Source organism: Tamandua tetradactyla, chromosome 24, assembly GCF_023851605.1.
Source record: "Tamandua tetradactyla isolate mTamTet1 chromosome 24, mTamTet1.pri, whole genome shotgun sequence".
Classification (NCBI taxonomy): Eukaryota; Metazoa; Chordata; class Mammalia; order Pilosa; family Myrmecophagidae; genus Tamandua; species Tamandua tetradactyla.
In genome coordinates, this window is record NC_135350.1 from 31,608,800 (window position 1) to 31,635,800 (window position 27,001).

The 27,001-nt window shown below is 33.3% G+C and overlaps 1 protein-coding gene across 16 annotated transcripts in view; it reads right to left on the reverse strand.

Moving 5' to 3' along the window:
• The window catches only part of PDLIM5 (PDZ and LIM domain 5), a 241,396-nt gene that overhangs the window by 76,346 nt on the left and 138,049 nt on the right, over positions 1 to 27,001 (reverse strand). For 5 of the 16 annotated variants that reach the window (XM_077142839.1, XM_077142836.1, XM_077142830.1 and 2 more), the window contains exons 6-9: positions 25,158 to 25,172; positions 22,751 to 22,768; positions 22,349 to 22,521; positions 21,979 to 22,015 (exon numbers count right to left, since the gene is read on the reverse strand). In XM_077142839.1, the coding sequence (XP_076998954.1) occupies positions 21,979 to 22,015; positions 22,349 to 22,521; positions 22,751 to 22,768; positions 25,158 to 25,172 (243 nt within the window). Of the gene's footprint in view, positions 1 to 663; positions 679 to 1,791; positions 2,139 to 20,318; positions 21,444 to 21,978; positions 22,016 to 22,348; positions 22,522 to 22,750; positions 22,769 to 25,157; positions 25,173 to 27,001 lie in introns of those variants that run through there. The other 11 variants (XM_077142838.1, XM_077142834.1, XM_077142846.1 and 8 more) reach the window with 7 other exon arrangements.

Genomic DNA, 27,001 nt, shown 5'->3' on the forward strand with positions numbered 1-27,001 from the left:
GTGAGATAGAGAGAGAAAATAAAGCTGTTTCTAGAAAGAGCTTAAAAGAACGGCTAAATGTCTATTATATTATTTTACTCAATAATATGGAATTGATTCAATTTTCACCAAAACTTTTCAAGCCAATCCATTAGAAAGCATTTAAAGCTGAAAGGCCACTACAAATGATGTAAAATTTAAAAAATCCCACAAAAACAATAAGTTTTTTACTCTTTTTCTAGGGGGAAAGGGTGCCTCAAGAAAGTAGCTAGGTTTTAGATCATCCTCAAATATAATCAAGTTGTGGGAGAAAATAAAACCAACCCAAAGTTAAAATACCTATTTATTCACACTTGGTCCTGTTCCAGATACGAAAATTGAAAACTGTAAAAAATCCTAAGGTCAGTAGGCATAGAAAAACATCCATGTGTATCACAGTATCATAAATACATGACAGCAATGAAAAAGAGATAAAAGAATGTTTTTTTTTTAAAAATCAGCAACAGATACATATTAGTGGGATATATTCACAACCTAGATAAAATATCCATTATACAAATACAATTAGGAGCTCTCACTATGCTGTGATTGTTTTCAGATGGGTGTGGTGTTTTCTTTGAGGTGACTCCTAAGACAGTGAAAAGTGCTGGCTCACATTCAAACAGATTGTACATGTAGTTCTACCTGGTTTTTGCAGCAATAACAGCAGACACAGTAGCAGCTGCACTGCTCACAACTGCAGCACTATATTTAGCAGGAGAAGACAAGGCAGAATAGTTTGGAAAACGTTCCAAAGAACTTGCCACTACATTTCTTGTGGGGCTGTTTCCACTAGTATATAGGAAAAGAAAAACAGAAGAGAGGAACAAAAAGGGAAGTGAGAAAATGTAGGATATTAAAGATAAGATAGCAACAATCCTATGCTAATATTTAGACATTATAAAAGTGAAATGTCAGAGTAGTAAATGTCAGTGTAAAAGGAATTCAGGTCATTATCTACTGTTGCTATGATCTCACTGAGAAATTAAAATCTGATATATAATCCTCTAAAAAGCTTATTTTTGAGATACAAACACTTTGAACATACTTAAATTCACTGTGCCTTATCCTATTTAAAATTAAATCAGAGTCATATAACAATACACATATGAAGACTGGTTTGCCAGCAACCAAGAAGGAAATAAATCTAAACATGAAGTATGAATTTCTATAAGTAGCAAAAGAAAAAAAGATAGATGATTTTTCCAAAAAGTCTCTTTATGTTACCTTAGAAATGATATACATCGAGAGCCTGACATTTTAATGATACAAGTGTTTTCAGGAAAAGCAGGAACAACTAACTGACTCCCTATTCAGAAGCAGCACTACATATTAACTGTTTAACGATACTGAGAGAATGTTACTTGGGGAAGACAAGCATCACTGTAAAAACAGAGATTACAGTGAATATGACTAAAACATTGCCTTCTCTGCTGATGTTTCATATTTCTATTTCAGAAGCTCAGTAAAGATTCAAAATGCTGGTTTGAAAGTTTATTTTCAGAACTGTAATTACTTAAAACAATTAAGTAATCGTTTACTTAAACAGGAATTGGCACTCTATTGTTAGGACTGTAATGGTTTTGAAACTTATCAAATTGGAACTGAAAATTTCAATTTTATTAAGTGAAATAAAAAGTCTACATGAACAATGTGAAATCTGTAGTCTCTCTCTTCTTCACATAAGTACACAAGTTATTAATAAACATTCTACTTATACTTTCAGAAATCTACAAGTGGTCACTTCCAACACAAAGTAATTATGTACCAAACCTGGGCAAGTAGTAAGTGGGTCATGCGAAGAGGAAGAATAAAGTTACCAAGCATTCAGTTTCTGAATTACTCTGCATCTTTGAGTCGATGGCTACTATTTGGGGGAAGTAATGGCTAATAATAATAACTAGAAACTTATTCTATTAAAAAAAATCAGCTAAATTATCCTTCTCCAGGAAAAGGGAACAATGAATTTCTTCCATCACATTGTAGCACAAATAATAATGTAAAAGAACTTAGCATCAGCAGAATAGAGCAAAATCTAAAACACAGAGTTACTGACCTAAATATTCTTAGAATATCTTTGGGCACCTAGCAACATATTATGATCTCTCTCTTTCTTAGAAGTCAATACTTTTTTTAAAAAACGTAGTTTTAAGATTAACTCAGAATGTTGGCTTTCCAAAACACAAACTGAATAAACAAAAGCCATAGATTTTCTGACTTTTTATATTATACACTAAACAAATAGGAAAAAAAAAAAAACAATATGAAAGCAGCGTAAAGCAATGTTACAAGGATGAGGGCCAAGCATTATTTTTTATATATTAACGATGCTAGTCCTGTAATCTATATCTTTTTCTTTTTTTAGTCAAACAGATAGTTTTAGTATTTAAGCTCACCATTAAATTTTAGACATATCAAGAAAGAAAAACTCTACTTATAATAAGTAGTTGGCATTTTACAAAATGTGGCTACTTGGCTACCAATATTTAAAACTTCAGAGTTGCAGGTGGGTGAGAGTCACTATGAGCTAGGTCTTCCAGAGGACTGTCAAACCTAAGTTTTCAGAATTAAAATAAACAAGGCAAGGAAATATTAATGAAAGATCACCCATATCATACTTTAAATGTACATTAGTTCAATTTTGAGAATACTGCTAGTTTAAAAATTTTTTTACTTTTTATGTGCAATAGGTTCAAATGAAAACCCAATAATCCCCCAGCCAAAAAATACAATTGTGGATCCCCTACAATCTTTCAACATGACTACTTCCATGCAATAAAACATTACACTTAAAGTGGAAGAAAGGTGAATAGGCATTCCCGTTCTTTGACCAGGTATTTTGTATTAGATGCCTCAAGGACACTTAGGTTTGAAGAAGTTAATCAAATTGCCCAATATTATGTACCTATTAAGGGTCAGATGGGGTTTGAGTTGGGTTTGTCTGTACTAGACCCACTCCAAAATGCTTTCTAGCATCTTTGGGAGAGCTGCCTGAATAGTTCACTACAAAAACAAAACAAACAAAAAAAACAGAAATTTCCTTTCAAGTCACAATGATGTGTTTTTTTAGATGCAAAATTATATGACTGTTGTCTTGATGTAAACAAAGTATTTTATCCAATCACACGACAGATGTTTGCATGCAATTCTGATGCTTTCGATATTTTTTAACTTTGTTTTTTTTTCCATGTTTGAATAATTTTTTATTTAGAATGCCAGAATTCAATTTTAGAAGAACTATTACCAGGTAAAGAAAAGACGAAAAACTCTTTGTGAGATTTGAAAGAAAACAACAAGTTATAACACTTTGGAAACCAGGAAAATATAAAATTACCCATTATTTAAAAAAAGAAAGCCTGTGGATAAAAAATACAATGGGTCAGTCATGTTACATGCTTTTCAAATGGAAAATGTACACTGAAATAAAGAAACAGAAAAGGAGAGGTTATTTTGCTATTTAAAAGTTCAATATTGGTCACATCTTCACGAGACTGTTGGAAAAAATGTGGACATCTTAAGAAACATGTAATAGCAGAGCTAAAATATCATTTGAGAGGCTGAGCAGTAAAGTTCAGAGTATTAAGATCTATAATCCTAGAACAAGAATCAGTAAAACTTGGGCCCATAAGCAAATCTCGCCCCACCATCCATCTTTCTATAGCCTGTAGGGTAAGAACAGTTTTTACATATTTAAATGATTTAAAAAATCAAAAGATGGTATTTCGTGAAACCTGAAAGTTATATAAATTCAAATTTCAGTCTAAAAACAAAGTTTTATTGGAACATAGCCAGGTTCATTTGCTTATGTATTGCCCAGGGCCTTTCAGACTATATAGTATAGTTCAGTAGTTGCAAAAGACCACATAGCCTGCAAAACCTGAAATATTTATTATCTAGACTTTCATAAAAATGTTTATGACCCTGCCCTAGAGAATAACTTCTCCACCCAGGTATCAGAGTGAATTTTTTAAAATACAAATCTGATCATAGCTGTTCCTTAGACCCTCTAGCACTGCTCCAAGGATAACTGCGATTTTTGGCTACCTAAACTCCAGCCTTATCTCACTCAGGAGCTCTTCCTCTGGCTTGCTCCAGTCCATCTGGCCCATCCATCCCTTCTTCAAACAGGTCAAGCTTCTCACCTCACAGTTCTGTGCAGAGCACAAAGTACACTACTTCTTACTTTCAATACACCTCTCTTTCTGCTACACCTTCACTGGGCCGATTCCTAAGTACCCTTCTTGTATCAGTTTAAATGTCAGCTCCTCAGGGAGGCCTTTCCAAGCACCTTAGGCTGTGTCTGTCATATAATGTCATAGCAGTCTGTATTTTTTCTCCATAGCATTTGCTATTACTATATTTATGTTTGTGTGGTTATTTGTTTAAATCCAGACTCCCTCACTAGATTAGCTGTCTCATGAGGTCAGAGACCATTATTGTTTATTGGTATAAATGAAGTATAATGAAGTGCTTACCACAAAGTAAATAAATAAATATTTGTTGAATAAATACATGAATGAAATGTATTGTTTTCAAATATAGAACTCACAATATATGTATATTTCTTAGAACACATTTGTACCTTCTAGAGGCCATGCTACAATTTAGGCTAAACATATATTATTTATTATTGCTTAAATAAGGAGGGATGTGTGGTCAGCCTCAAAGAAATGAACAGAACTCCAAAAATATCTTAATTAAGATGTTCTTCATCAAAATTCTTGAAAAAAGTATCAAATAACTACATATTAACATATAAGAGAACAAGTAACAAAAGTAGAGGGAGTGATAGTTGGAGAAGCTGAGTCCCTCAAACACCTCTATGAAATAGACTGAGAGGAAAAACATGAGCGCCATTTGAGAATAAAGTCTATACAGCTCATGAAATACCCTTTTAAAGCCAGATTCCAAATTTCAAAACAAATGTGCTTGGGAGGTTCCCATGTTACACACATTGATTACCAATTCCTTTGCTTAGCCACCTCTAAAAATTCTAAACTTGAGACAAAATTTAAACTACTTCGTTTGACATGGAACAGACATCAGTATCTATTCTCATTCTGACATTTCCTATATTTATTCCTTTTAGGGTTTTAAGAAGCTCTGATTAATAACGCCTCTGTAGCAGCAAGATTTTCTGCTTTGTCTGTTATTTAAATGAGTTTTCATTTCTCACTAGAAAGAGGTATGAAGACTTTCTCCATTTCCAGATGTGTCTGGAGAGTCAGACTTGCAGCATTTTGGCCTGCTTTCTCATAAAAGATGAACAAAGAACTATCTGCTGCCAGCTCTCTGAATCGTGTCTCTCCATGCTTTTCAGTATGGACCTGTATTAACAATCTATCAAGCAAATCAGGCATGAGGTTGTTACCATCATTATCATCCTGTAGGATCAGTGAGAGGAATATTTTACTTCCTCCAATTTTGATAACTGTCAAATCACAATATTCTTATCTGTAGACTCTATGTTCTCCTCTTTCTTGGGTGCTTCAATCAATTCATCTATATTTTTCTTGAATTTTCCATCTCTCCCTCTCCACTGAATGCTTTGAGTCTCTATTTGTGTAGGCTTGGACCTACGTATTCCAGAAAAATAAGTTTTTAACCTTAATCCATTCCTATAGGTGTTAACCCACGGTAAGTAGGACTTCTCATAAGGTCACTTCAGTTTAGGTATGGCCTAACCGAATCAGGATGGCTCTTAATCCTATTACTGGAGTCCTTTACAAACAGAGAAAGCCAGAAAGCTGAAGGTCAACGGAACCTGGAAGAGAAAGGAAAGGCCAGGAAAGGCTATCATGTGCGTTACCATGTGAGAGTGGAGCCCAGGACTAAGGATCACTGGCAAGTACCCTATAATACCCGTCTTCAGGAAGAAAGCATTGCCTTGATGACACCTTGATTTGAATGTTTTCCTAGTCTCAAAAACATGCGCTAATAACCTTCCATTGTTTAAAAGCCAATCTACTGCATGGTATTTGCTTGAATAGCCAAGAAAACTAAAACACTATTCAAAGATAACAGAGTTTCTCCTTAAAGGAAAAACAACCACCCTCATCTTTTATTTCTCTACTCCCCAGCAGCTAAACTCTGTAAAATAAAAGTGTACTCACATAGTTCCTATTCCTTACCTGTCTTTCACTCTTCAATTACCTCATTTAGGCCTCATTCCTCAACACTCTATAAAACCATATTCTTGCCAACATCACTAATGATTTCCTTGTGGCTAAATTCAATTAATAATTTAGCATTTTTCATTTTACTTAGTCTCAGAATCTGACCCAATTGATTATTCTTTCTCTTCTCCTGTCTTCTGTGCCTCAACCCCATATACTTGGCCTACTTTTAGTACAACTTCACTTGCTATTCCCTTTCTTCAGGGTTCTCTCTCCTGGACTTGATTTCTTTGTACTGTGTTATCATTACTACAAGTGCATTATCCTCTCCCATACCTTTAAACGTCATCTATAATAATGTCCCAGATTTATGCCTCCATAAGAAGAGGCCAGCTCTCTTCTATGTGCCCACATTTTGAATTGCCCTCTTCAATTATTTTCATAAATGTCTCAAAGGAGAAGTGAGTTCATCTTTCTTAAGATGAGTTCTTAAGACCTTTTCTGAAATCCATTCTTTCAATGTATGCAATTACTGTTACCAGAAACCAGGTAAGAGCTCTTGAAGGCAGTTTGGCGATTCCTCAGGAAGCTGAATACAGAATTGTCAAATGATCCAGCAATTCTGTTATCAGGTATACATACTCAGAACTGAAAGCAGGGACGTGAAAATATACATTTGCACACCAAGGTTTATAATGGTATTATTCACGATTACCAAAAGATGGAAACAGCCCAAGTATACATCAATGGATGAGTAGTTAAACTGTGGTACATACATATGATGGAATATTATGCAGCTGTAAGGAGGAATGAAGTCCTGATGTATGTAACAACATGGATGAACCTTGAGGACATTATGTTGAGCAAAATAAGCCTGACACAAGTATGGTGTCACTAATATGAAATAATGATAATGAGCAAACTCTGGGAGTTAAAATCTAGAGTACAGGTTATCAAGAGATAAAAGAGGGAAGAGAATGGGCTTATGAAGCTTAATCTGCAAAGAATGTTTAATAAGGTTGATTGTAAATGTTCAGAAATAGATAGCACAATAAAATGTTATGGTAACATAATTATGTAAGTATAACTAAAAATGTTGAGTGTGAATATGGTTGAAAGGGGAAGGCTAGGGTCATGGATATCACTAGAAGGAAAGCTAGAGGGTAAAACATGGGGCTCTGCTTAACACAGCAAAACCTATAGCAGATGATGACTGTGGTTAATTGTACAAATATAAGAAAGTTTTTACATGAACTAGAAAAAATGTACATCACTATTACAAAGTGGTAATAATAGGATGGTATGTAGGAAAAATACAATTAATGTATTTTTATGGTCTACATAACTAAGATCTATAGTTAACTGACATTCTAATATTCTTTCATCAGTTGTAACAAAGGCATGATATCAAAGTTAACTATAAATAATAGGGCTATGAGATTTTTTATTTTCTAAAGAAATGAGAATGTTCTCATATTGACTGTGTGGTAAATGCATAACCATGTGAATGCATAGGGGTATGGGATTTATTTCTTTTCCTGGAGAAATGAGAATGTTCTCAGATTGACTGGTGGTGAATGCGTAACTATGTGATTATACCAAAAGCCATCGACTGTACATTTTGGATAGACTATATGGCGCATGAATAAATCTATTTTAAAAAATCATTCACATTCAAATTATACATAGCCAAGGAAAATAAAGAATGCATTTTTCCTTAAGATCTAAGGAATGTTCTAAAGAGGATGAGAATTTGAAACTTCATAAAATAAAGGTCTAAGCATCAGATAGTTTAGAGAAAGACAGTGTACATCACAAACTAATTTCTTATTTACAAATAAACTTAGAATTTGAAAATGAAAAAAAAAAACTGGTGAAAAACCCCGATAGCTCTAATACCTGCTTCTCCCTCACCATTTCACCTCATCCATCACCATGTCCCAATGGTTTCACTTCCAATTGTATCTTGAATCCATCCTGTCCCCATTTGCAACCACTCACTCTCATTTTCACTATTATGAGGACTAATGTGCACCAGTGGTATATACCAACACTAAGTATATACCCAGTGACACAAATAGACATTTGTACACCAATGTTCATAGTAGCACTATTCACAATCTCTAAAAGATGGAAACAATCCAAGTGCCCATCAACAGATAAGTGGATTAACAAAATGAGGTATATATGTACGATAGAATATTATGCAACGGTAGGATGAAATGATGCCCTGAAGCACATGACAAGATGGATAAGCCTTGAGGACATAATGCTGAGTGAAATAAGCCAGACACAAAAGGATAGAAACTGTATGATTCCATTTTTATGACCATGGTAAAGGTAAAATCAGAGGTTTATAACAGAATATACAGGACCTAGAGATATATGGAAGCTAGAGAAGGGTAAACGGTTAGCTAATGAGGTTGAACTTAAATATAAGGGAATGGATAGAAGTGAAGGCAGTTCACTAGTGGGTCTATAAGTAATATTACCATATCAAAGGTGAACATGATTGAAACAGGTTATATAGATTCATATGTCCACCAATTAACAATACAAATATAAATAAGTTCTTGCATGAACTACTGCAAAGGTATGAATCTTGTACAAAGAGTTTACAAGTTTGGGGTATGGGGGAAAACTGCTAATGCATATTATGGGATATGTTTAAAAGGAAAACATAAAACAGTACCACAGCAACACCACAGGTAAATAATGGGGGGAGAGACAAGAGTTAAGGGGAAGTTAAGATTTTCTATTTGGTGATCGTGTGTTTATTGGTTATCTTTCTCTTGGAAAAATGAAATTATCTAAAACTGAGAGTGTTGATGGACTGTTGATTTTGGACATTATACATGATCCCTAATGAATGGAGGTGGTGGAAGGATGCACTGACGGAGAAGGAGATTGGTGAACGACGATATATATATATGATCGAACACTGTGCTGCTACAGAAAGGAACGCAGTTGTGAGGCATGCAACATTCTGAATGAACCTGTGGAACACTTGGTGAGGCAAAATAAGTCAGAAACAAAAGAGCAATTATGTGATTTCCTTTAGAAAATGCTTATAAGAAAACAGAGAACTAGATTGTAAGCTCTTGTAGCAGGCACATATAGTCTGCAGTGGTAATTATTTCTAGATTTTGAGAGTCTGTTTTACATATGTATAACCTGGCATTTAGAGTTAAGAATGAAGTCAATTAAGTAGGGATTAAGGTAATTCATAATACAGGGGTAAGGAAGATATTATCTATATTTTAGAACCTCATCTAATCTTTGAGACCAAAGGAAGAAGGGTTTATTTTGTCCAGAACTTAAAGTTTCTATAGCATCTAACCTAACTCAACCTATATGGACAGATCATTTAAACAATCCAAACACAGGGAGCCCAGAATAAGAATGAGGGCCTTTAGTCCTGTATAGCTTAATGCAATGCCTGGATATATCCCAGAGTATATTAAGCAGATAATCAAAAAGTATTGGCAAAGTCCCTTGAGGGATGGGAGAAAAAATATGGAACTATCCAACTTTACTACCGAGGAAACTCCTGTTATTGTGTCAAACATTAGGGACATCCTAATTAATAAGCCAAGCCCTTGATCTTGAGGCTTGCTCTTGTGAAGCTTACGAATGTAGTGGAGAAACCTAGCCTACCTATAAGCTATTCCTAAGAGTTACTTGTGGAGGACGTCTTTCGTTGCTCAGATGTGGTCTCTGCAAGTGAAATCATTGACCTCCCCTTTACTTAACCAAAAGGAGGAAAGAAGTATAACATCCTGCCATCCTGACCAAAATGGGGGAAAGAAGTGTAACAAATAAGGTATCAGTAGCTGAGAGAGTTCAGATAGACTCGAGAGGCTATTCTGGAGATCACTCTTACACAAATTTCAGTTAGACATTGTTACCTACCATAACTTTCCAACCCTAAACCAAAACCATTCCTCCAATCCTAAGGAACACTTTAGGGCATTATATAAAATTCTACAAATGCCCCGTGTACTAGAGTAATTTTCCAAAAACTTGCAAACCCCAGATGGGTGCCTGGATCAGATAAGTCCTGAAATGCAGAGGGGACAGCCTCTCCAGAATATCAACCAGTTCCATCCCCTTATCCCATATTATCGACAGCCCCTTCCAACATGAAAAAGTTAGAATGGGTATAGCCCCAAAACCCCTAAAGAGTGGGAGAAAGATCAAAGGTGATGGTGGAGTTATACAGAGAAGGTAGGGTTTAACATAGACTATGATTGCTCAATCATTATACTGATATTTCTTTTAGTTTCTAGTATCTTAAAGCAGCTAGAAGTAAAAACTTAAAATGATGGAACTGTAACCCATACCACGCTCTGAAATCTGTTCTACAATTAGTTGTTGCAAAGTGCTTTGAAATGTATTGCTTTTTTGTATATATGTTATTTTTCACAAAAAAGAAAAAAAAATATTTCTTCTAGCCTCCAGTGTTTTAGAGCAGCTAGAAGGAAAAATCTGAAATAGTGCAAAAGTAATCAATAAACTCTGAAATCTGTATCTACTTATTTAAGTGTACTTTGAAAATCATTGCTTTTTCTTTCTTTTCTTTATATACATTATATTTAATAATAAAAAATGTCTTAAAAAATTACTTGGGACAATCCCCTCATAAAAGCTTGAGTTCCTAATTGAAGGGTACTTACTGACCACTAACTTTAGTCCCTCACTTTTGTATTATCAATTTCTTCACTGGGACATTCCTTTAAGTGTTTTCAAAGATTTGTACTGGTTAGAAATACCTAATAATAAAATATATGGGGCAAAAATCTGCCATTTTGCAGTTTCATCATAACCCTTAATATTATAGAAAGAATTTGTATATGATGATGTTTTTTTTTTTTTAGATTCAGGATAAAGTTAATAAAATAAATAGCCTTGAGTCAATTTATTACCTATTTGAGAATATAAATGAATTTGAGTGAATGCCTATAGTCTGATAGTCACCCACTCTAAATCCATAGAATCCAGGTGTCTTGAAAAAATCATCACAGTGAGAATGTACTGCCAGCATTGGAGAATAAAATATGCTCTCCAGCTAAATATTCTGGGTCAAACATCTTAAACTCTCCCACAATTACTCATTCAATCGATAAATAATAATCATTTGAATTCCCACTATACCCTGACATATTTTATTGCCCACTTTAATTTCCTGCCCTCATGGAGTTTATATTCTAGTGTCAACCCTCTAATAGACTATGAGGATTAGTCCCATCATGCTCCCCCTCCCTGTTTATCTGCCACAACCTCTTAGGTCATCCCTCATCTCCTGGACTCATTTCTTTACTGCTTTGTGCATCTCCTAAACTGATCAAGCTCTGCACATCTCCTAATCTGATCAATTCCCATCCCTCTCACCTTTCACAAGCCCTCCATTATCATTCTACTATACCCTCTCATTTTATACCTTCCTTGCAGTTCTCTCAAAGGTTACCTTTTCTCTCATATCCCATATTCTAAAAAATCTGCAGATGGAACAAGTACTTCATTACTGTTTCAAATGCCAACAGCCATTCCTGATCCTCCAAAATCCCAAATCCTTAGAGGATCATATCATCAGACTCTTCCATTCACCATCTACTGATATCATTGCCCTGTCCCTGTCTTAACCACTGTTTACATGAGTCCCTGGCTTTCCTCTTTATCCCATTTCAACAATCTTTCCTAATGACTCAACATCATCACGCTGAGTCACTAAATAACCTGACTGCTAAATCCTTTGACTTCTTAACTTCAATAATATATACCTCTAAGGTAAGCCACAGGCTGGGAATACCCCAGCTATGCACTCAAAAATGTATAACTTTTATTATTATTATTATATTTTGCATGCTGTACGTTGGGGTCACATTTCGTTCTTTTTCCATGTGAGTATCCTGTTATTGCAGCACCACTTGTTGAAATTGTTTGTTTGGTTGTTTTTTTTGTTTCTTTTGTTTGTTTTGGGAAGTGCATGGGCCATCAAACCCCGGTCTCCCGCAGGGCATGTGAGAATTCTACCACTGAACTAGACTCACACCCCATGTATAACTTTCATTTTTTCAACAATAAGCACAACACATCTGAAAACTAAATTTTAAGCACTGTTTCTTTTCTAACTCACTCACTCCTGTGTCTCTTAATTACATTAATTTTTGTACTGTACTGAACCTCTTACCAATTTCATTGATTTGTATCAATTGAATTAACCTTACCAAATCCACCGATTCTGACAAATTTCTAGTATCGTCACTCCATATTTCCATACCCTTGTTGGCTCTTCCTCTAAATATAAATCCATCCAATTTTCTCCATCTTTATTAGTACCTCCGTGACCTAAACCACTATCATTTCTTATCTGAAGCTTGAGTATACCCATAACTGGTCTCCTGGTTCCATTAATGCTCCCCTACCATTAACTTTCTATAGTAGTCAACGATCTTTTAAAAACACAAATCAGACATCATTTCTATAATTAAAATCCTATATTGTGTTTTCCATTTAATTGGAATAAGAATGCAAACTCCATAACACAATCTACAAGGCAATAAATGAACTGGTCCCTGACTACTACTACTCTCAATCTCTTATCTCTCCCTTATTTACTATGTTTCAGTCATAGCAGCCGTCTTTCAGTTCCTTACACTCACCAAGCTGATTTCCTGTCTCAAAGCCTTTGCACTTGCTGGTCCCTCTGACTGGAGCATCAATGTGGTTACTAAAATTAACATTTCCCCTAATATACCCCAAACGTGTTAAATTGGATAGGATTTGTTTCTTGTGAACCTATTTTTGGTCTTGGCGATGACACTCTCCATTTTCTCAGTAATCACCATGAGTACTTTAAAGAATGTCATATAGACTATTTTCTGGTTGATCTCAGGTTCAAGTTAGTTGAATGGGTTTAGAAGTTAACCTTTTGCTTTTCTTCTCGAAAATCAGTACTTTATCTGTTCTCAGACTTTCTTCCTCATTCTACAGAATTACAAAAAACAAAACAAAACAAATAGTGTTAACAATCTCATCTGTAAGTTCTCTTACTACTTTGGAGTGCAAACATTGAGAAAAAGAGACTAGAGAAAATACATTTAGCATTGCTTTTTATCTGGGCCTTCAATTCTCTCCAAGATGTAAAGAGCGTGCCCCTCTTCCCACCCCCACCTTCACCCCCAATAGTAATTCAGTATTCATCTCTGGGTCTGGGTGACATTTGTTTTACACCTTTCCAAAATGATTATTTATTAATTTCATAATCACCTCTTGACAACATCACTTCTGATTTCTCACTTTCCTATCTTTTGAATTTCTGCTATCTGGTAATGTTTTATCTTTCATATTGGAAGGATTTTCTATGGATGTACATTTTCTTAACATGCACATGGTGCTACTGCCAACATCTTTTTAAAAAGATCTGCTGATTTCAAGAAGAGATGTTTGATTCTATTACTGTAAGCCAAGATAAGTCTGATTCCACCAAGTTTGTATAAAGATGTCCCTTATCTGTCTTAAAATCTCAAATTCATCCATTATGTAAAAAGTGACCTGCAGCTACCTGAAGGTATCAGAAGTCTTTCAGAAGTTCATTCTTGAGTATTTTTAGTTCTTATAAAATACTAGAATACTGGGACAAAGAACAAACTATGTGAAAATATAAAATATATATATACCATTAACTCCCAAACTAAAGAAATGAATACAGACACTTAAGGAGTGATTAATGGATGCGGGAAATGAACACCTATCACGAAGTAGGACATAGAAGATGTACTTAATGAATAATCGTTTACAGATACAAAAATAGAAAAATACAAAAGTAAAGTCATGGACAACTGAGACTACTTTCAAGATGAATGAAATTCAAAGATAGAATTCCTTAATTTGACTCAGAAAAGGAGAATTACTAAGATGTCCAAATATCTATTCCTTTTATATAGATTATATAATACACTGGTTCGCTTTTCTTTTATAATATCATACCATCATAATAAACATACCTTCACATAACATAAAGATTAAAAAAACTGTCTTCTGAGGCCTTCAATGTGACTGGAATATGGAAAACTGAATAGCAGTAGAGACAGAAAATTAAGCCTCCTTACTACATAAAGATTGCCTATAACAATGCTCCTAATTAACCTTTTTAAAAGTCATAATTTCCTCTGAAGTAAAAAATTACTAAAGCAGGAAGTTTCTTCAATATTTTCAGTCACAAAGATAATTTTCTCATTTTCTGGTTTAATTTAATAAAATAATTTTAATGCATTATTTACTTCTCTAAGGTGAAATAGAAAGAATTTATCCAAACAACAGCATAAGAAAAGAATTATTGAGCAAATAAAATTCAGCTTCTAAGGAATTTGGTGCAAATTCTGGGCTATTTAAGTCCAATTTTGCTTATTTCCAATAAAAACACACCGATTCTAATGAATAAAATATCTTTTTAGAGGTAACCTTAATATACACAAACATTTCCAGAACTGAATACAGAATTGAACAATTTGTGTGTGAAATACATAGAAAAGATAGGAACTATGATCCTGCTTCAGTACCATGCTTACAAGGAACAAGGTGTAGTAACTAGTCATGTTCAGTAGATGGCGACCTTTACATTACAGTCACCAAACCAGCATTGATTGGCGTAAGATCATCCTCCATTAGCAATGAAAGATTAATTATAAATACTCTATATTTTACAAAAGACAAAAATTACTTGAATATATATATATATATATATATATACCCATTTTGTTTTACCTGTGAATTTTTCTCCAGGCTAGTGAACATATTTAGTAAGAATGTATGTGATGGCATCAGCCACGAGATACCATCTGGCTGTTATTTTCTTTTTCTTTCTTTCTTTTTTTTTTTTAATTAAACTGTGTTATAGAAACCTTAGTGTTCTGTGTTTTAGAAAAAGACTGTATGTTAATTTCTACCTCATGAAAATATGAGAGAGTACAAGACTAGTGCATTCCCTAGTCCTGATTTTTTGCCAAGTTTGTAAAAAGAATAGTAGTTTAAAGTAATATATTCAACTGACATGACTTAACAAAGATACATAACAAGACTCCAGAATGCTTATGAAACCCAGTATGCTTATTAAACACAGCAATAATGAAGACATGGTCAGCAAACTGTTTCTTCATTAATCTATTTTATTTGGAACATACTAATAAGCAAAGTATAAGTTTAAAAAAATTGCTGTAAAAAGATGATATTTGGATTATTTTCTTTTCTGAATCTTTAATGAATGTATAATGGTGGTATATTTCTATAAAGGAAGTAATTTGAGATCATTTTTCCAGTGCCAAAATTTTATTAGATGGTTTTCAGTTAGAAATCATGTTGATTTTATTCAGTGCTAAGGACAATCTATATAAGACATATATTTTTCCCTTAACCATTTCGGTTTTATGCTTTATAACTAGTGACCTGGTTTGAATTATTGATGAGTATTTTACAATATATTTAATTCTTTAAAAATTAGGAATCCACATATATATTATAATTCTTAAGCATAACATACAAAAATTAGAACTCAATATTCATTGATCAAGATAAGAGGTTGAAAAAAGATAACAGATAAGAGGATGATAAAAGTACATTTTGAAATGTTAATTTAAATATCTTTTTGTGAAACTAAACATTAATATACTGATTATACTGATTTTATAGACATATAAGCACAAAAAAATTTAAACTGCATATTACATCAATATTTTACCATATCAATATTTTATCATATAGTAAAAACTGAGAAAATGGTGAGATCAAGAAAAACATCTTTTTTACATAAAGTGAATTATACTGTGTGTAACTAAATGATGTATTTCAGATGAATGTATGTTTTTAAAAGAAATATCTTTAGTTGAAGTTTTCTAATGCTCCCCATAATCATTATTCTGGTACAGTGCATATTATTATTACTTTCTATTATTGTGACTAAAACTACAGTTGTAGTTTCTATTTAACCAATATTATAGATTAGATTCTTAACTTTAAAAAATTTCCTTAGTAATGCTAAAATTATTTCTACTGTTCTTTCCAGTCAGGAACTAATTAAGCATCTCATATACCTGTTTCAAAAATTAGTCAGTTCCCAGTGCTCACCCATGCCAAAAAAAAAAAAACAGTCAGACAGAATCTTCCTCACAGGAGCGAATGTTCATGTTAAAATGAATCAAAAACAGAAAGTAAGAGAGAGTAAAATACAAATGCTCATTTCAAAACACATATAAGGATAAAAATATCAATTTTAGCAATTATGAAAATCTGATCTTATATTTAATTTATATTCAGTAAAAACTGTGTATACATGAAAAATCCAAAAATGAGAGAACTAGAGAAATATGCTATTATAATTAATTAGTAACAAATAATACTTACTGCCAAATATGGTAGGGGATATTAAAACTCTTGCATTCAAAGAGCTTTATCCTAGCCGGTGACACAGAACATGCACGCAGATATTGATAATACAAAACAGAAAAGGAAGTAGGTGTCACAGAGTTGGAACAGTAATGTTTTCAAATAGGTCCAAGTCAGTGATTCTACTTAAGAATGACTTTCTCTTAAATGCTAATCTGTAGAAATGAGGATTAACTACAGAAAGGCAGTTAGTGTATTTCTAATTTAAAAAGTACCTTATCAGAGATGAATTTTACAGCCCCTAACACTCATTTTCAAATTAAGTCTCTGTACTGAATGTAGAGAAAGATCCTTCCTTACATAGCTACAGCTGTATCCAAGTAGAAGAAATACTAAGCCCATTAAAATGCCTTTTCCTTCCAGTTTATATTATTATACTAAGGCTCTTGCCTTCAAAGAGCTCATACTCTAATTTAAGATTTAGGACAAGCATACAAATATCCATAATTGAAATGAGGAAAGGAAGTACTAAAACAGAGGTAAAAATGATATATTGTGTTAGGGCAGAGAGAAGATTATTTCCAGTGTAGGACATAAATCGTGGGTGAGAATGTAGAGTTGGAGCTGTGGGATAAGAAAACCTCAGAAGAGGAAGCATTTGCACTCAGCCCAGTTATCCTCAGTTGCACAAAACTGGTATTTCGGGCGGGATAATTCATCATTCTCTGGGATTATTTAGTGCTTTACAAGATTTTTAGCACCCTTAGCCTTCTAACCTTGTTATATTTGTATATTTTCCTACACATTTCTAAATTACATCAGTAGCAGCATCTCTCTCAGGAGAGAACTAGACGTAGACTCTTAAGCATGGAAACAAAACAGTTGTATGTTGAAATAAAATGTATGATGTGAATGATTAATTGGTTAACACATTTGATTCAAAAATGCTGCATACGGCAAATCGTAACAAGTAAAATCAAACTATTTTGTTAACAGCTGCTTTGTAGTCTTGGGTATTCTATGTATTTACTAGAATTAATCCTAATTTTTCACTTGAAGCTTCTCATTTCATATTAGCACTTCATTCACGTACATCCCTGACTATATTTCATTTCTAAACTTTACATAGTCATTAGTTCCAGCAGAAGTATTGTGAAATGGAAAGAGTAGTCTTCGCTGGTCAGTGTTAAAAATACCATAATTAACAACCAAATATAACAAACATACTCCAAGGCTGCCTCTGATGCAATCAACAATAAACATCCTTTATCTGAAGCAAAGGAAAGTAAAGCACCTCCTTTTCACACACACCTTCCAGGCTGCTCTGAACGGATCTTTCATTTTAAAGACTTCCTTAAATGATGTATGGCTTGGGTTGAAGATTAAAGGAGATAGGGTGTGAGAGAGAAAAAGGACAATCAAAACAAGGATCATGCTGAAAATAACTTGGGCAACTGCAGTCCAAACTGGGATCTAAAAGATTCTGATTCTGGCACAGCTCAGTTTCCTCAGAGAGCAGACTCTATGATAGAGTTAGTGTAGATGATGCTTATTAAGGTGTGCCTGTGAGATCAATGCTTTTAAAAGGGAGAGGACAAGAAGCAGGAGTGGGCAGAAGAAGTCGCTAAACAGGTCCTATAATTATGTTTCAGCCCACCCTACAGCAGATCTGGAACTAAAATAGTCTTTAAGTTGTCCCTAGTTGGGACAAAATGGCCAAGCGCTTAACCCTATCCCTCCTATTAATCAGTTCATTGACTACAGGCAGCCACATGAAAGCTTCGGATGAGGAACGAAGTCTGTAACTGAGGTAATTTCTGAAAGGACTGCCAGCGGAAGGCTCTCTGCCCACTGTGCTCCCAGCAGCTGTGGAAATTCCTTCACTGAAGAGGTTATCTGACCAGGCATCACAGTGTTCTCCACAGATTCTAATTTGCTGTTTTAATGTAGAATCTGTGGCAAAAGTAGTCAGTTACAAATCTGAGCCTCAACCAGTATCTGTTACTCATTTTTTTTTTAACTATCTCTAATCAACAAAAATACCACGATGCCTATTTTTGAAAGAATGATCAAGGAAATATTTATTTGCTTTAAGGAATTTTCTTGAAAGAAATAAGCAGAAAGAATGGATCCAAACAATTTTGGCCAGGTGTTTTAGAGGAGTAAATTATCAAAGTCATCACTAAATTATGATTAAAGCATTAAATGTCAAATTCGATGCTACTCTTCAACTTACTATCATAATTTTATTAAATAAGTTCTAAGATGCTTTTATATCTTAGTCTTCCTAATGGGCATAATGATATACAAGTTGAGTATATTTCTGTTTGCACAAATAATGTTTTTCTAGGTAACAAAAATATATTTGACTCTGGAAGACTACATCTTTAGAGTAGTAAAAACATTATAAGTAAAGAAAACAGGGAAATTCTTTAGTGTAATTTCCTAATTTCACATTAAAACAAGTATATGATAAAGTCTGTATAAGACAGACAAATAAAAACAAGCAATAAAAGAATAAAAATTTTAAAACGTTATAAATGAGGACACTAAACTTTCATAATATTTTGCAAGTAACTTTTATAATTTTTGGTTAGCTTTGAAGCTAGGAATATAAGATGTCCCAGGAGACTCACCAATCTCAGGAATTTAAGGTTTGACAGGGTTAAATGAAATGTCCTCTGTGATCCTGGTTGAACATTTACTCTCATGTTCGAATATGGTCATTACATTTATCTAAGTTTAAACTTTAAATGACAGTAAATATTTTAATTTTAAATAGACAAGGCATTAAATTCTTACTTTCAACTGCACCTATTTCAAGTTATAAAGTTCTCTTGTTTACACTTGGGGAAAGTCATTTTATTTATGTAAAGAAACTCTCTCTCATGTAGTTCTTTTTTCTCAAATCTGTAACTGTTCTCAAAATTTGGTTCTTGGTGTAAAACACTACATTTATCTATATTCCTTATCTTTATGAGACTTTGATTCTATCTTCTTTCAGGCATCATTAGAATTATTAAGAATAGGAGAGCCTATTCTAAAAAGTAGAATAGTATTCTAAAAAGTAGGTTTTTTAGAATATCTACATTTTGGTTTAAAAAGTGGGTTTTCTTATAGGGATGAGAGACATAGTAATAAATGAGGTTGATGTCAGGATCATAAAAGCATACAGAGACAAGAGATTTTAGAAGACAAGACCTTTTAGTATTTGAAGTAGAGCTAACGCAATAAAAGAAAGGCATCTTGATATTTTACAAAATAGTAGAAATGAGCACAGATAAAATCTTAGAATTATTTTTAAAAAATATTTTAACTTTACACTTGATTTACAGTTAGGTTGGAATACTGGTTATCAAGAATTATTTTTTTAATGTACCTGGCAAGACAAACTTTAAACAGTACCCAATCACTAACTAAAATTAATATTAACTTCTCCAAAGTATCAGGCTGTTGTCCTAATCTATTGTGACATGAAGTGAAGAAAACCTGGTAAAGTTAAGATGAGTCCTGAATACAGACAACAAGATCCTTCAGTAATAATATTCACACAAAGAATAATTCTGTGTTGAGCCACAGTCTGATTTTGCACACAAGATATTATGTCAAATAATATTAACAATTCAGAAAAAAAAATCTAAACCAAGTCTTTGCCATATTCTACACTTACATTTTAACAAACTCAGAAAATTATAAATGTTTTCCAAACGAACTGTCAAGAGAATTTTTTATTTTACCCAAGCAATATTTTAAGAAGAGCAGTATGTTATTAATAGCCTCAAGAAAATAGAACAAATACAAAACTAAGTTAAAGGTAACTTTATTATAACACTTTTCCAAACTTCAAAATGCATTTATTACGAATTTAGTTCTAATGTATAATACATTATATTACAAGAAAGAAAGCATTTCTAGTCAGCTATTTAGTTTTTATATATTAACCAAAACATAGTCTCCTAGGAAGAGCAGGAATACACAGGTAGTTTATTATATCACTAAGTAAAATATTTCTCTGGGATCTCATGATGAATCATGTATTTAGCAACTTACTACATACTCATTTTCTCTGATTTAAAAATAAGGCAAAGCTATCTTTTCTAAATCTTACTCATTAATGTCTAGAAATTTTCTTTACTCCTCAGAAACATTTTCTTGGGTAGTAAATAGAATTTTGAACCTAAACAAACCAAAAGAACTCAGTATCTCCCATTGCAAAGGGGGGGCAGAATTCTCTTCTTTGCTTCTTTCTGGATCAAATCAGGGCCTCTTCCTCTTTGTACAGCCATCCTGAATACTATCAACTTTGGAAGATACCAAATCTATAATAAACTCTCTCTCATAGTTTTCTGTTTAAAATTGTCTCCTTCATATTTGCTTATTTAAAATAATTTACAACCCATTTTGAACAATACTGTAATAATGAACTTAAAAGGAATTTTGAAAAATACAACAACATAAAGGAAGTTTTCCAAGTTAGGGGAGGACATTATTTGTTCATCTACCTCTGCTTCAAAACAACCTTCAAATAAATAAATTGAATGCTTATGAAAAGACCTTTTCCAAGGTTACTACACTTATTTAATAATGATGGAAACAGATGTGAATCCACTGAATAGATGTAGCCTCCCTTAATTTGATTTCTTTGATTTTACATTTGTGAGTACCTACTAGCACAAAATATATCCATCTTCCTCACTTTTACAACAGGAAATTGTTTGAAAAAGTTCTGTTTCTTCTATAAGGCAAAGTTAACAGATTTTGCTAAGAAGTTGAAACAGAGAAAAAGTAAATGAGAAAAGTATGTGCTAGCTGCTTAGAGGGGCAAGGCTTATAAATCACTGAACGTTAAGAGCACGTGCTGAAACTTCATGGTGCCAGTCACGTAATTTTGTGTATTTGGGACTAAAGACGTGAAGGGGTATCTTTTCCCTGTGGAAAAAAAAGGAAAGAAAGAAAGAGTGATAGAAGAATCATAAGAAAGAGAAGGAAAAAGTTTCTACCCTTAATTCAATTCATCATGCAGAGAACATGCCTTATAAGAAAGCTAATTTTACATAGCTATTTTATTAAATAGCAAAGATTTTTTAAGGGTAGAGTATCTTAGAAATAGATTAATCTAGATGTCTTCTTGGAAACATCACTATTCTCAAATTAAAGTGAATGCAACACAACGCACATGAACTCATTCACAGAGATCTGTAATGTTAGCAAAGCACCCCAAAATACATCTTTTTGCCAACACCTTATTTCAGTACTAAAGAAAATAAGAATTAGATATAAGATCCTGATAATATTTACTAATTTTAAAAACTACAAGTTGTATATCTGGGTCACACAAAAGGCACCCAAGTTAAATGCTTAGCTTCTAACTGCAAAAGCAAAATGCCATAACATTACGTTTGAAAATCTGAAACACCAAAACGAGACCATTCATGAAAGAAAAGCATTCAATTTGCAAACTTACTTTGTCTTCTTTGCATTATCAGTTTCGGATTCTTTCACTGAAATATAAGCAATAGTCAACATTAGTTTGCCATTTTAAAACTTCAAAATCTCTTAAACAAATGCTGTATCAATCAATACCAAATACTCAAGTATCACAGTCAGTAAAAATAACTTCCATACCATGTCATTACTGGATAGGATAGCCACTACTGCTCCTACACTTTTCAGTGTAATTCGAGCTTGCTTGATACCTTATTTACAGTACTTATAATATGCATAATTTAAAAGCAAAATGTTTCAGAGTTGTTTTCCAATAATTGGCAATCTCTCTAACTGCTACTCTGTGACAAAGAATGTTCATAGATTAGGATTCCTGTGAGTTTACTTACAATGTTCAGTCCCAGTGATCTGGGCAAGGATTCGGAAAGAACGAGACTGAGTAGTTCCAGTCCTTGGACGCCAGTCTTCAGTATCTTCAATCAGTCTCTTCTTACTGGCATCACTATGAGTGGGTATGTGATAAAACTCTGTATTGCGCTCCACAATGTGTTTTCTTGGTGGGCTAGAGGTAAGAATAAAAAATAAGAATAAAAAATTTTAAATCTATATTAAGATAAAATATCTTGTGCAAAAGTATGTGTAATTTATCCATTTAATCCTCAGTATTCCTGTACATAAATAACTTTGCCTCTGCAAGTGTGCTAAGTTTTTATTTTTGTTTTTTTAAGAAAAGTATGTCCTTATAATACTAACATAAAATAGTGTAAAAATGTATTCAACAGAAAGATTACCGTTTAGGCGGGATTTTCCTTTTAATAGACAGAAGACAGCAGAAGAAAGATTTCCAACATGAAGAAAAGGAAAGAAAAAGGGTAATATGAAAAACATAAGAAAACTAGAAACTGAAAAGTCCACAGGCATTTAAGGTAAAATCAAACAATCTGAGTTTATGTGTGTTATTCATCTTATGCCATATAATACACAGATCTGGACTACATTTATAACCACCTCTAAAACACTGATATGCTGCTAGAATGTACCGGCTTTCACAAAGTTAAATGATCATAGCCTCACTAAGCCCAAGAATCAAGGATGGTTTAATATAGACTAAAAACAGTCATTCCAAACACAATTTTGAAAAAGATTAATACTGTTATATTCTGCAGGGTTTTTTTTCTCATTTATGTGTACAAATTCCCTCATTCTAAATAAACATGTGCAGGATCAGTATATCTGGAAAAGGGCTGTGATATGCTAGAAATCACTGAAGTATTTATCGAAAGACCTGGATTTAAATATTGGCTTTTTAGATGTACGACTTAGGCACAAGTCATTAATCTCACAGTCTCAGGTTGTTGGTTTTTATTTATTTATTTATTTTTATAAGGCAGGAATATCACATGCAAAAAAGGACTATTCTGAGGATTAAACAAAATAAAGTATATGGAGATAGTTATAACCACTCTTGTAAGAACTTGGGGTTTCCAAAGAAACATTTATTTTTCTATTAATTATAAAGTATAAATATTAAGGAATTTACAATGAACATTATTTTAGCACTTTAAATCAAGATTTATTGGACATAATAATATTCCCATCTCCTCCTCTCCCACAATAGGAGAAATGCAAACTTTGGGAGATTCTGAGTTTAATTTCAGAAAAGAAAAAGGAACATGAGTCTAAACTAGCCAACTTGTGACACAAAATGAGAGCTGAGAAAGTGCTCTAGGTATGACCAGAGGTGGGCAGTGATTCCTGACAGGTGTAACTCTCTAGTTCTCAGTATGCCAAATGATTCTTGTGATTTTCACAGTGACACTATGAATACTGTCTCAGTCCACTGAAAGCGCTTTTCCCCCATGAAAAACATGACTGAATTAAGGTTAATAACACTGGCTTTAAAGTCAGACACACATGGGTTCAAACACTACTCCACTGTTTTACACTAGTAAGTCATCTAACTTCTCTGCATGTCAATTTTCCATCTGTGAAATGTGCATCAGATCTACCTTAAAGAGTTGTTCTGAGGAATAAATGAGATAGATAATGTAGGCAAAGTGCTTTGCACAGTACCTAACACATAATAATAGCAATGATCATCATGTATTCCTTTATGTCTACTGGAAAAATTATTTGCAATGCACATTCTAAGACTATGGGACATCTGCATATATAAATAACAAAATCAATAATATTCACACATGAAATTAGCACAGACATATTATAATTTATGGTAATACTTAAGATTCCAGAAGTAAAATAACTAAAAGAACTTCATTAATGTTGAACAAAGCCTATTCTTAAGCTACGTACAATTTTTTAAAATGAGGAAATAATACATACAAATTACTTCATAAACACACTGTCTCTTGCATATATAAAAAGCAAAGAACACTTTATCTTATGCAATTACTCAAAAAGTTTATATTTAGCCTACTGAGAAGCTGATTATTGTTTCAAATTTCTCTATAATTAATCAGTGAGTGTAGTTTACTCTTAAATGGTTCCATTTCAGGTATAAAACTAATTTATCCTTTATAAAAGGTCTGGCCTTTAGAAATACAAAACAATGGTGTTGCTAAGACACTAAGAATAATAAAATGCCACACCAAAAATATATTCTTCAGCCATGACACTTACAAAAAGTATAGTCTACCCTCGAGTCTTGGGTCATTTACCACAGTTCAAGTATTGTGTTAAGTGATGCAGAGTTTCTAAGCAATAGTTTGAAATTCTACTCTGATGATTCTATGATAAAAGAACAGAATAATTTCAATACTTTATTTAAAAAATGTGTTGAGGATGGAATATAATCTTAACTATCAAGGGCAAATATTTCAAGCTATAGACATTCAAAATTAGCTTGTTCATTCAAAGATATTTTGATCCTTAAACAAGAGGCTCAAGAGCATATATAACTCTAAAATACACAGTCCATAATACATATCTATCTCCCTGAAGTTTCACTTACTACGTTTTTCCATTGCAGAAGTGTGGGAGTTGTAAATACACCCACTGATTCACATGAAGTTCTCTAGCATGAAATACATGTTGCTTATGCTCTTTAATGCATTTGAGAATTATTTTTAATACAAACATACTAACAAAATTTGGTGATGATATTAAGGCTGAAAAATGATGAGAAATTACAGAGACAATGATGAAAATTACAAAAGGAATCATTGGTTAAGTACTTACATTGTACCAGGATTACTGAAGAAGAGTAACACACAAAAAAGATACAAGAGTAGAGAAGACAGTGATGCTCCCAGGATGATGAAAAAGAGAAAAAGATGAGAACCCCCCACAAAAAGGAAAGAAAAGAAAAAGGTGATATTAAAAACACTGAAGCTAGGAAAAGATATTACACACAAACATGCTTCAAAATATAGACCAAAAAATGAACAAATGTTAGTTAGAATTCTGCTACATTGGTATTAGGATAAACATTTTTATCTACCTTTTCTGTTTCCAAAAACACTGAAAAATACTTTATATATTCATGCAAGCTCAATTCTCAAATTCTTGAAACTGAGAGAGCAAGATCCACTATTTTTTAAATTTCTAGCTTTTTTTTATCAAAGTGTTCTGAACTCAAAATTTCAACAAAAGGCAGAAAATAAAACAGAATAGGAGATAGAAACAGACCACTTAGAATGACTTTTAAAATCAGGAGAAAGAAAGAGAAAATCTCTCAGTCTCACATAATATCAGTATACATTAACAGTTAGGTCAACCTATTCACATGAAGAATCCTGAATCACATATTATAAACAAATGATATACTATATTAAAAGTCTCACTTTTTAAAATGTACTGATTATGACGAAAAATATAGGAAGCAAAAGTGAGTCATAAATAATAGGCTTTCAATTAATTTTCATTCTCTCCCCCAATCTTCATTACCACCATGCCCAATCACAAGCAAATCCCAATAACTTTAACACTGATTTGTGGGAACTCCACAGTTCAGTATTATCAGTGATATAATTGCTGCCCAAAATGACATGTCTGACATGCTATAGTAAAGGACCAGGTTAATGACCTTCAAGAGGGATAACTTCAAAACGCTATTCATTCACCAACGTATAAAGAATAAAGTATAGATTCATTAAGTACAAAATCAGTTAAAAACAGGGTGGGCCACGGTGGCTCAGCAGGCAGAGTTTTTGCCTGCCACGACAGAGACCCGGGTTCGATTCCCGGTGACTGCCCATGCAAAAAATATATATATATATCATTTAAAAACAAATACAATCAGATTCTATAATGGATAGAGAAGATTAAAGAACAAACTCTCTCTGTATAATTGTCAAAGAATACATGCAGAAACAAACTTACAATGGAGTTTAGAGTAGCTAATAATTCAGTATAGTATAGTATAGTACAGTACAGTATAGTATAGTATAGTAGTGAGAAAAACTATCTATCAGTTTTAATACTAAGACTGTGCAGGGCTGCTATATTTGCACATGTTGAAGTCAGTCTCATAAACTCAACAGAGCACTTAGTTTGAATGAATGAGGGTGGGAAGTAGGAGTAAGTTGATTTCACTATATAACCTGCATTTACTCTTTTCTAGCCACAGTGCAAAGCATTCTCTCCTCGGCTTTTCTATTTAGAATAGCAGGGAAAGTTACGCATAATAACCTCTCTTGAACAAAAAATTGAATCTCAGATGTATATTTAAACATTTTAAAGTTTAGAAAAAAATGTTTTATGTTATATGAAGCTTGGTGGGGAGTGTTCTATAGTGTGACAAGGGGCAGGGAAGTTGGGGGGTCGAGGGCAGGAGGTCAATTAATTCTAAACTATAGAAGCTACTTTGAATACAAGTCAAACAAATATTTCCACGTATTCTAAAATATGTGTCCAAATGGAACAACCCATCATGTACATTAGTGGCCAAAGTGCCAATACAAAACTCAGATGGCCTGGCTGTTCATCCTGATTACACTGTCTACTTTTCCGGTGCCTTAGGCAAGTCATAATCTACAGAAGCCTCACTTTCCTCAACAGTGAAATGGATTGAACAAGGTATC